The sequence below is a fragment of the Epinephelus fuscoguttatus genome, linkage group LG1 (genome assembly GCF_011397635.1).
Source record: "Epinephelus fuscoguttatus linkage group LG1, E.fuscoguttatus.final_Chr_v1".
Lineage (NCBI taxonomy): Eukaryota > Metazoa > Chordata > Actinopteri > Perciformes > Serranidae > Epinephelus > Epinephelus fuscoguttatus.
This window is the reverse complement of record NC_064752.1, coordinates 9,446,202-9,458,488: the sequence shown is the minus strand read 5'-3', so window position 1 is coordinate 9,458,488 and position 12,287 is coordinate 9,446,202. Positions and strand designations below refer to the sequence as shown.

General features: G+C 38.6%; 1 protein-coding gene across 2 annotated transcripts in view; it reads right to left on the bottom strand.

Annotated features, from left to right (window-relative positions):
• The window catches only part of arhgef3 (Rho guanine nucleotide exchange factor (GEF) 3), a 48,502-nt gene extending 36,881 nt beyond the window's left edge, over positions 1 to 11,621 (bottom strand). For both annotated transcript variants that reach the window (XM_049581165.1, XM_049581173.1), the window contains exon 1: positions 11,358 to 11,621. In XM_049581165.1, coding sequence (XP_049437122.1) covers positions 11,358 to 11,392 — 35 coding nt within the window. In that variant the 5' untranslated portion in view covers positions 11,393 to 11,621. The remainder of the gene's footprint in view (positions 1 to 11,357) is intronic.
• Between the last annotated feature and the right edge of the window lie 666 nt (positions 11,622 to 12,287).

Sequence of the window (12,287 nt, the reverse complement as noted above, 5' to 3'; positions counted from 1 at the left end):
ATACATCACTTGGCCTCCTAAATGGTAGTTTTGAAGGTTATATTGCAGCTCATGGTGCTACACTATCTTCCTGTTTACAAAGTTTATAGCATTTGACTACCACACATAAATATTCTTGTATTTAATATCTAATATTTTGTTGCTATATTTTAACTCTGCATTTTCTGTTTCAGATACTTAATCTTTACTTGCATTATTTTATTTTCATTGTTGGAGGTAGCTCCAGATCTAAATGATCTAAAATGTTATTGCCAGCGACTGCTTCTAGTTGTCCTGCATATGACAATAAATAACTTGAATTTGACTGGACAGTGCTACAGGTGTTTCCTGGCAACAGATTTACACAGTACCTAAGTCTTTAATATTACACTGTGGAACTGTATACTGTAGCATTGTTACTGGTAATAGTTAAAATATCTAATAGTTTATTGTACCATGAAAATCTCATGCCATTGCAACCCTATCTGGGACATTCACTAAAGTCCTCCTCCAGGCATGTTTTAAAGTAAATAAAAACACTAGTTAATTCAATAATAGCAGATCTTCTCTCTCTGTCAATGAGAAATTCTGGATCTGGCCTCTGCCCTGCCCACCACCACTGCTTGCAGTAGGTTTTGCTTCCACTCTCTCCAGCACAGGGCTGGCACAGCACTAAAATGAGGTACAGAGAAAGGTCAGGCTATGGTTGACTGCTGCTGCTCGGCTGCCGGGTGACACAGCAGTGCGGCTCAACATGGCTTGTGTTAGCAACAGAGGAAACACTGGAGAGATTCAACCAAATATATTTGTGCCTCAGTGAGACCTAGACTCAGATGAGGAGTCTGTTGTGCACAGAGTGGAAAAACAATGGCCATAACTACCAGGACGTCATCCATTGGGTTGTGGACTCCCATTCTGAAACCTGGAGTTTGCCATTTCGGTTGTCGCAATCTTGGTGTTTTAGAACCAGATGTGATCATATTTGGACGAGGAGTGGATCTGACTCACAGACTGTAGCAACGCCTCAGTTGCTGAGGCGGCCTCGCCCTTAAATATGCATAACTATAAGCCTTAAGAAAATGTAAATGGGTGAGTTATAAAAAGATTTAAAAAGATTCACACCCTGTACAGTTATTATGAATGTTTAAATTACCTATAGAGACCAAAACTGATTTTTGTACCAGGCTGTAAATTTGTTTATTTCTAGAGTAAAGTTGGGCATTTTAGCATGGGGGATCTTTGGGGATTTCCTCGCTTCTGTAGCCAGCCTCAACAGGCCATTCAAGGAACTGCAGTTTTTGGCACTTCAGCCTTGGCTTCATTTTTCAGCCCTGCAGGTTGCTGCTTGGTTGTGCTCCAAAATTTGCTACTAGCAGCAGATGTATCAAAATGGCAAGTGTGGTTAGCATCTTTTATTTGTTCATGTTGTTTGTTAGCTTGTAACTGACAGGGGCAGACACAGCATGTTTCTATATTTAAAGATCTTTTTGGGCTTTCATTGCCTTTAATACAGTGCAGCTACAGAGTGACATGTAGCAAAGGGCCACAGTCTAAAATTGAACCCAGGCCACTGCAAAGGACTCAGCCTACATGGGGTAGACACTCTACTCGCTGAGCTAGACACAGCATGTTTCTGTGAAAACTTTCACTATGCCAATGTAAACTCAGGTAGTGCCGATGGTGCGTCAAAGTCTGCTTCCCCGTCGTTATGTGTTTCTAAATGCATCCTCATACAATGCGGTTTGTATGAACAAATTAGCACCCCAGAAATGGCATTACATACTCGACATATAGTTACGGAGGCTAGGTTTATGCAAGTTAAGTTACTGTGGTTAGGTTTGTAGTGTTGTCACGATACCAAAATCTTTGTTTCAGTACCAATACCAATATGAATTTCGATACTTTTCGATACTCTTCGGTACTTTTCCTAAGGAAAAGTCCTTTTGGATACAAACCTTTAGAACAATAAATAGTAGGGGTGTAACGGTACCAAAAAAATCATGGTTCGGTAAGTACCTCGGTACAGACGTCACGGTTTGGTAACTCAAATGTTCCATGTTTGTGTTGTCTCGTGTTGTCTCCCTTTGCGAGGCAGACTTTCTCTTGTCTTTTTTCATGTGCGCCAGCTGCGAATGTTGATACAGGTGTTGTCATACACACCACTTGTGCAATCTGTGCTCCAATAGGAACAAGAAAGACGTTTGTGTGCATAAATGAGTAAAATAAATTAACTAAATTAATGAATTGAATCAATTTCAAAGTACCGGTATTTTCCAAATGCAGTATAGTACAGTTTGGAATACTCTAGTACCGCGGTACTATTTTAGTACCGGTATACCGTGCAACACTAGGTTTGGAGAAAGAAAAATGGTGACGATGGACCGAGAAAGTCCTGTGTTTTGTGACCCATCCACCACCCCAACCTCAGCCCATTGTTAACGTGATCGCAGCTTTCCCAAACATGAGGGTTAAACACAAATTACCGGCACATGATTACATTGGATATGTACGAATTGGGTCCATCGCTTTTCATAGGGAAACGTACAAATAGTGCATGACAACAGCCTTGTGTATCCCATATTAGACAGCGTTTGGCTTTTGTATCAGTGACACACCTAATCTAGATTGTTGAGTGTACATTTATTTTAGGGAAACACACAGACACGCCCCTTTCTATAGAGGAATGTGAAAACACATCTCTGGTGACAAGCTTGGCACAGACACAAATTAAGGTCAGACATTTTAGGGGACAAAAGCATAAGGAAAGCTTATTTTTGAGTGGAGGGGAAATCTAAGTGTTACTGATGCACCCCTGATTTAGTAAATCACTGGTCTGAAACTAGCAAGTAGTCAAGAAGAACTTAGGAAGGACTTAGTGAAGGATTTATGAATTGCTGGTGCACCACAGTCCTGTTCTGTTTCCTGCCCTCGGTCACCTTACCTACGGGAAACACACACACACACAGCTAACAACCTCAACAGAGTTCAATGTGCTGCATTGTAAGGTAATGCGAGTCCACCATATAAGGCATTACAGATGCTAACACATGCTAACAGAACGTCAGCGCTACTTTATCAACAAGCCTGAAACCAAACAGAAACTTGTTCAACATTTGTATCTGATCAAAGCTTTTATAGTCTGTTCCTGTGTGTGTGTGTTCCTGTGTTTCTGTGTGTGTGTGTGTGTGTGTGTGTGTGTGTGTGTGTGTGTGTGTACATTACAAGTGTTTAAATATGAGTGTGTTTAAGTGCGTGACTCATTCATTCCTGGGAGTTGCAGTGCCTTTTCCAATAGCACAAATCATCCCACCCTGGATGCAGACACACACACGCACCCACACACGCACCCACCCACACACACACACACACACACACACACACACACTGTTATAATCCAGATCAGAGGTGTGTTTGGCTGCAGGCTCCTGCTTCTCTCTCGTAGTCTCTCTTCCCTCTTGCTGAATCTTTTACCCCCCATCTGTTTTTAATCTCTCAGTAAACCTTCAGTTCTCAGACTCAAACTGAGCTTTTATGAAGAGCTGAACTTTAGTAAAAGTTTTATACGTGACCAAAACCGATCTACTAACAAGTATTGCGTGTGTATCAAAACCTGATATGTATCTTTTTCCTCTGTGCCTCAGAGCTCCATTGTTGTCCAAAAAACGACTAAAAACGCATCTGAGCTGCACTGCTGCACTGTGTGACATGATCCTTCATCACCACAAACACATACACTGTAATTATTTTGACTCAGTCCCACATACACCCTCCTGCTGCGACAAACACTCACTAGAGCACCATATGTGGATTAATCCGCTGCTAAAAATAGTCCCCAACAAATGCTCTACTTCCTCCTGTTTGAGTAACATTTGCTACAAAATACAGTGACCAGCTGTTTTAGGAAACTACTGAGACGTCTTAAAAAATGAAAGTATACATTTGTGAATGTTTATAGATTTACATCTTCAGGAGGAACCAATGAACTTGGAGAGAAGAGCTAGCACATTGTTGATTTTGGCCTTTGGTCTGATCAAAAGCTCCAGAACAAGTGAGTAACTGGACCGTGGGTAGAGTATGTTTTATGCACCGCTGTTCCCAGCTCAATTATTCTGTGATTATTAGTTTATAATTTTCTAAGATTCTGATATAAAACACGAATAGCTGAACAGATGTAAAAAAAAATGTGACTTTCAGAGCATCGTCTTATATTTCAGGCAGGTGGGGTGACCACATTTCCTGCTGAGGAAAAAGCTGAACATGATGTGGTGACATTGTTCAGGAAACAGCAGAGGAAACACGACCATGACCTGCTGATCTCAGGTCAGAGCTACAAATCTCAGCTCACAACTGAACCTGCTCCAACAAAATGAAATTGGTTAAAATTTCCAAATGAAAAGCTACATGATTATTACTCATTATATTATAATTTTATATTTCTAAGTGTCATTAAGTGTTTAAAATCATTTCACATTAACAATTAGGTCTGAAAGTGAGTGGTTGAATAATCAATTACACGATTGTCAGAAAATAAATCAACAGTTTTCAGAAATTACCATTATTCTCAGGTTCCAAATACTTTCCTTTGTTTACATCTTTGTAAACTGAATATGTTTTTGCTTTTTTTTTCCCAATTTGACAGAACGTTCTCAAATGTGTGTGTAAGTGTGTAAGATTTAGGGAGATCTGATGGCGTCTAGCGGTAAGGATTGAAGACTGCAACCACCTGGAACTTCTCCTGATTAGATTTCCTTCAGCGTTAATTTATTCATTGTTCAGGAGGTTTTTACCAGGAGCCTAATTGTCCGCAGAGGTCTCCTCCTCTCCAAAACAAACACACCAGGTGATTAAAACCGGTAAAAACACTGAATAAAGCAGTTTGATGTTACAAATCAGTGTTTGTCTGACACTGTTGGGCATGTCGCAGACGGGCCATTAGCATAGCACCTCCTAATATCTAATGTCTGTACCTCAAAAAATGTGTTAAAATGTTGAAAAATGTCGGTCTGTCTGTCCCAAACCCCAAAATTATGTCATCTAATGTCTTGTTTTGTACTCACGCCAAAGGGTTTAGTTCACCGTCATGGGAGAGTGTGTAAAGCTGTCGATATCTGAACGTAAGAAGCTGCAATAAGAGTATGTTGGGGTACTTTTATTGTACTTTTCAATGAAAAATTACTCAAACCGATTAGTCGACTACTAAAATAGTCACATATTATTTTAATAGTTGATTAGTCATCGATTAGTCGACTAATCGTTGCAGCCCTTATGATCACATCATTCCAGTTTCAGCCTCTTTACTCTAGCTCCCAGTATGTTTTAGAATAGGTTTTAAGTTTTTACTGATTCCTTTTAAGGCTCTTCATGGTCTCTCTCCCAGCTATATGGCTTACCTCTCAGTGCCGTACACATCTATACTTTAACAGGTCCTCAGGCAGAGGTTCTTGTCTGTTCCAGAGGCCCGGCTGAAAACTAAAGGGGACAGAACGTTTGCTGTCAGGGCCTTGAGGCTCTTGAACAATCTGCCTGAGAAGATCAGGTCGGCCGAGTTGGTGATCTCTTTTATGTCCCTTCTTAAAACATACTTTTATCTTAAAGCCTTTCCTAATTTTTACTATAGTTTTAAATTCATTCAGACTGTCTTATATTTCCTCAGTTTTTATACACCAAAGTCTTTTTATCAGTTTTTTAAAAAGTTGCTGTTTTAATGTCTTGTCTGTTTTATTTACTGACACGTAAAGCACTTTGTAACTTGAAAAGTGCTTTACAAATAAAGATTATTATTATATTATACAGGGTTTTTTTGGGGAGCTTTTCTTTATCCGCTGTGAGGGTCCAAGGACAGACGGATGTCATATGCTGTGAAGCTCTCTGAGGCCAATTGTGATTGTGATATTGGGTTTTATAAATACAACTGAATCAAATTAATTTGTGCTCTCTGATAAGTTAAGATCCAGACATTCTGGAGGTTTATTACCAGGGGCCAAATTATCTGCAGAGGTCTCTTCCTCTCCAAATCAAACAGATCTGTTTATCTAAACCAGTAAAAACACTGAATAAAGCAGGTACACATTAAAAAAAAGAAACAACTCAGTGTTTTTCTGATGCTATCGTCACGGAAGGGCCGCTAACTAAGGTGGCTGATGTGAAAATGACTATCTAGAGCCAGTATTTAGTTTGTCTGGGCTACCATAGAAACAAAGTGATGCAACATGGCAGACTCCATAGACTGCTCCCCGAGTAGAAATAAATGGCTCATTCTAAGGTAACAAAAACACGATTCTTATTTTCAGGTGATTATACACTAGAGAAACATATTTATTGTATTATATTCCATTTATGCCAAAATATCCCCCTTAAATCCTACACACTAGACCTTAAAATTACCCAACAGTGGACCCTAAAGACAAAGAAACCGGCCAGCACAGAGCCGATCATGACCACCACCCTGCATATATCTTGGTAGCTTTTTTCACTTTTACATTGTTTTGTGTTTTTATTACATTGTAATAAATCATGGGGTTTGTCATAAGCTATCAATTCTTGCTGGGTTTATTTCTACACACAGAACTTTCACATCCAGACTGTGGAGAATGGACTGAATCTGGGTATTAATGTTATTTTCTTCCCAAAGTCTGTCAGAATTAATTTTAGTGATCTGAGACTGAATAATGTCCACATTCACTGCCTGCACTGTTCCATACATAACAAAGGCTTAAGTGCAAACACATAATAAGCAAAATCCAAAAACAGTTTTGTCTTCAGTTTCTTGTAATGAAAATATTGTAACGCTCTGGAATGCTGCTGATATTTCAATCGATCAAAACTGTATATAACCACACACACAGACAGACACACACACACACACACGCCTTCTGAACCAGCAGTGCAGCATACCGCTGGTAGAAACATGACGATTAACAAAGCAGCAGAACAAACATCATCATTGTCCCCCAACAGCAGCAGAACCACATTCCTCTAAAGATCAACACACGACTCTTCAACTGTTATTATGACTGTATGGAAGCGTTCACACATCAGACATTTTGCTTCAGCTTTTATTTTAAATGTTGGGACTTTATTAAGGTTACTGTAAAGTAAAAACACCACTTATTACTATTTTTATATTAATAATAAATCAAAGGAATCTGTGTCCCTGGTAGAGCTTTTAGCCTTTTCTAACTTCCAGTTTTGTTTTGTTTTCTGGCACATTTACCATTTATTATTTACAGATGTTTTCATTAAACAAGCTTTAAAAACCCACTGTACTCTAGAGCAGACAGACACGGTTAGAGACTAACTGGTGAACACAGTGGAGAATTTACCAGCTAAAGAAACAGATATCTCTTTCAGGAGTTGGTAGAGACCAAAAACAGAGATGAAAGAGAGAGACTATTACACTTAAAATCATCAGCTGGACACAAACACAACTCTAAACAAATGATAAACCCGCTCTGTAACTACTGGATGTAAAAGTAATTTGATATAAATGATAGTAAGTTATAATACTGTACGTGTTTTGGTCATACTGTTGTAGCGGCCTTATGCCCCCTAGTGGCAAAAACAATTTATTTAATGTGGCTTTAAAAAGTGGGTAAAAAACACTAGAGTTTCAACGATTAGTCAATTAATTAATAAGTTGACTGACATGAAATTAATATGCAACAATTCTGATGATTAAATAACAGTTGTAGTCTTTTTTAACGCAAAAATACAAAATATTTGGATGTTCCTGCCTCTCAAACGTGACATAAATGATAGTAAACAGTATATTTTGGCTTACGACCATACTGCAGTTAATGCCGATAACAGGATGGCTGCAGCAAATGAAGCGTAATTAACACCATTAGCTCTGTCAGCACTGTTGCTGTTGTTAGCAACTGACTCAGCCACCTCCATTTTGAGAACTGTGTGCAGACAATCTCATCCCAGATTCTGAATTGCAGATAAGCTCTGAATATCACACACAGCTCCTTTAACAACTCTGTAATCTTTTACTTACTATTGTGATGGATTCTGGTTCTGATGAGCAGGTTAGGTTTATAGCAAATTATTGGATTTACAGTACGTGACAGTACATTTACAGTAGTATGTTACTAAATATTTATATTGTGATACAACATCCCATGAGTCTTACCCATTCAGGGACTGTCCAGGCGTAATGGGAGCTTTTATTGTTACATGTTGGCAATATAATTATTGTTTCATCTTTTTTATATCTTTTTGTTCAGATGCAGCAGTAGATATCTATTAATCTTAAAATATGGATAGATATACAATGAACATTATACTCATATTGAGTGAAAAATAAATCAAACCAAGTCAAAGTTGGCAGTGAGACATGTGACAGTCAGCTTTGTGTAGAAATGTGTCCAGAAACTTGAGGGTCACTTGACACATGCTTGAATACACAGAGAACATAACTGAGTGAGTTACATTACACTAAACAAAGCCTGAAGGCAGGTATCCCGTGTAGATGTCTGTAACACTGTGAAAAGAGTCAGTCTGCACAATAAGTACTTTTACTTTTGATACTTTTAGTTAATTTTGGTAACACTGTTTTTTAACTTCCTAACATTTTGAACTGTGACTTTGACTTGTCTTCAGACAATGGTATTTCTACATTAACTTGACTTTAGTGGAAGAAATATTCAGATGTTCTACTTAAGCAAAAATAGCAACGTTACAGTGTAAAAATACTCTGTAAAGGTCCTGCATTCAAATCTTTACTGAAGTTTCAGCCTGAAAATAAAAGTGCTTATTGTGCAGTATGGCCCATTTCAGAATGAATATATATTACTGGATTTCAATTGGTGATGCAATAATGTGTTAATCAATAAAGTCTTATCATTATCTACAATAATGTATCATAATTAATTTGTATCATTAATCTGAATGAAAGTTACTGGGGATGCACAATAATATTGGCACGCCATTGATACTGCTCAGAATTTGACTTTATATTTTTTTATCATTTATTTATTTAACCTTGAATTAACCAGGAAATCCCACTGAGACTGAGAATCTCTTTTACAAGAGAGACCTGGCCAAGGTAGCAGCCGATCAAAACACATTTGCAACAAATACAACATATAATTTAAAAAAAATCCACAATAAAACAACAACTATTCAAACATAGTGGCCTCTCAAGGAAAACAAGCACATGTCTCTGTCACCACATTCTTTATGATGCTCTTAAATTTATCAATGAATATAAGTATATTTAATTGGAGATCTTTTTGAAGATTGTTCCATTTTCAAGGTACAGAGTTAAAACCTGGGTTTCAATTAGGGCTGCCACTAACGATTATTTTCATTGTCGACTAATCTGTCGATTAATTCTTCGATTAGTCGACTAATCATTTCATTGAAAAATGTGTTAAAATGATGAAAAATGTCGGTCTGTCTCTCCCAAACCCCAAAATTACGTCATCTAATGTCTTGTTTCATACTCACACCAAAGGGTTTTAGTTCACTGTCACGGGAGGGTGTGTAAAGCTGCCAATATCTGAACGTAAGAAGCTGCAGTAAGAGTATTTTGGGGTACTTTTATAGTGCTTTTCTGTGAAAAATTACTCAAACCGATTAGTCGACTACTAAAATAGTCACATATTATTTTAATAGTTGATTAGTCATCGATTAGTCGACTAATCGTGGCAGCCCTAGTTTCAATAAAAAGCAACTACTTGGAGGAAATATTGGAATCTGCCAACATGCTGATAATATCAGTACGTCATTGGGATCGGCAAATATCGGCTTTGAAACTAATCAGCCAACTTGCTTTTTTCTTTTTTTGCACAATAAATTAATATTACATACACTGAAAAGCATCTGTTCCGTGTCTCCATCTGCTAGTGGGCAATCATGATAAGAGTAGAGACACAGAAGAGACTTAATGATCACTAAAAGTAGGAAGGGAAAAAGTGGATACCGTAAAACTTCAATTAACAGCCTAGTTCAAATTAAACACCTAGTCCCTTTCACTAGCTCAGTGTGGCTTCACGTTGCTTGCATGGCCTTTATTTTGACAAATAAAGGTCTGTCTCAATTAGACGCCTGGTTTGGTTGCCGAGCTGTTCATTTATATGGAAGTTCTTTGGATGTATAAGACAGGTTGTTGGCTACCCACTTGAGCGAACGTTAGTTAGCTGTTTAGAACGCACATAAAAATATAAATGTTTAAACTTTTGTCAATATGGAGATGCTACACACCGTTAGCTCATTTAGGTTTTCCATAATTCAATAGTCCAGTTTATTTTACTGTGAGCACCAGAGAAGACCGTAATTCATTCAGATTTACTGGCGTGACGAAAACAAAATGATGGCTCCCTTTCTCTGAAGCTGTCATTAACTCAGAATATGCATCCATTCTTAATTACCCAGCATACTGGTTGGTGTTGTGTCAGCATACTGACACAACACCAACCAGTATGCTGGGTGCCGTAATCCTCGTAACGCTCTCTCTGATCCCTGTCAGAGCTGGATCAAATTAAAGATTTGTAATTGATATGTTATCCAAAGCCTAATTTATATAAGTAATATTCAGACTGGTTCAATCTGAGCAATGGTTTTGCGCAAAAGGAAATAAAGGCCTGTCCCATATAGACGCCTCTCCCTATTACAAGCCTGTTGACTTCATAATTGAAGCAAATAATAGCCTGGGCTACTAATTGAAGTTTTGCGGTATATCGGTATCAGGCATCTGTCTAAAAAGTTGTTACACATCAGCATATCGGATATTGGAAAAAAATCCAACATTATGCATTCCTAAAAGTAACTTAAGTTATCAAGTAAATGTAGTAATGTAAAAAGTGCAATAATTCCCTCCAAACTGTAGTGGAGAGGAAGTATAAAGTAGATGAAAATGAAAATACTCAAGTACAAGTATCTCAAAATTGTGCTTTAGTAAAGTACTTGAGTAAATGTACTTAGTTACTTCCATTCACTGGTAGGATCAGTATGCAAAAACCAACAAATAAACATGATTTTCCACACCAAGCTGCCATGTTGAAACTGTTTACAGCTCTGTGTGTGTGTGTGTGTGTGTGTGTGTGTGTGTGTGTGTGTGTGTGTGTGTGTGTGGAGACTACAAGTCACTCTCGGGCAAACTTGTGACTCACAGAGCAGCAGTAAAACCTTTTTTCTTCTCTGTCTAGGACACAATATGTGTCAGGGTTACACTTCTCCACACAGCTTATAGAAAGTTAACAGACAGACAGACAGACAGACAGACAGGCGATGGAAGAGTTAACTCCCTGTCTGTCCTCCTCACATTCTTCTTCTCTTACTCTAACAGAAAACGCCCATTTTTAATTACATATTTTCCCTTTTCTTCACCATAAAACTGCAGAGACCTGATGTTTCCCAGAGCAGCTGCTCACCTTGGACCCCGCTGACATCCATCACCTGCCTGCATCGGGCTGCAGCTCCTCCCGACGATCACAAACAGATCCACAACCAACTCACTTCTAAACAACAAACACTGACACAAAACTGTTTCCGGCTGCTGTCACTCTTCCGGTGTCAGAAAACGAATAAACTTTTCCTCTTCTGTAATGAGTGCAGAGACAAACTTGAGTGCAGAGATTGAGGCTGAAAAACAAACTGTGAGCCGCTGAGAAAATCTTCCTTCCATGTAACCGTCAAGCGCGAGGAAGAGCGGTTAGGCTGTCTTCCGGTGACGCCTTCAAAATAAGAGCCGTTGAGTTACTGTTCATTTTTGAGGTCTCAGATTTTTTTTGTTAAAGCAATAGAAATACATAAGAAGAGAAGTATTACGTAAGAATTGTGAGCAAAATGTACTTTAAGTATCAAAAGTTAAATTACTCACTGTGCAGAGCAGCTCCTTTCACAGTATATAAGGGACTGTTCTTTATTTATCAGAGGAGGTGGTGGCATATTTTTCCTTGAGTCTGCCTGAGTGACTGGCTGTGGGCTCCCCATTTCCACACAGCAGTCTAGTACAGTACAGTTCATTGCTGTATGCTTTTTTGTTTCCACTGTGAAAAGTTGTGGATGGTACCAATGGAACCATTCTGTACCGTCCCCATGTTTGGTCCCCCCTCTGTTGGGGTACCTAGCACACAGATCTGGTACTAAAAGGTGGAGCTGTGAACACTGCAGTCTGTTGATTGGTCAGTAGAGGACGGTCACTCTGCTCAGGGCTGAGTTGTGGCTGGTTTTGAGGCTCATATAACCACTGTTCATACTGTGGAGAGTTTTATTTGTTAACTCTAACCATAAAAATAAACAATGTTTTGCTGCCTCTCACAGCAGCTGGAGTCTGAGAAAAAAATAACTTAATTCACTGG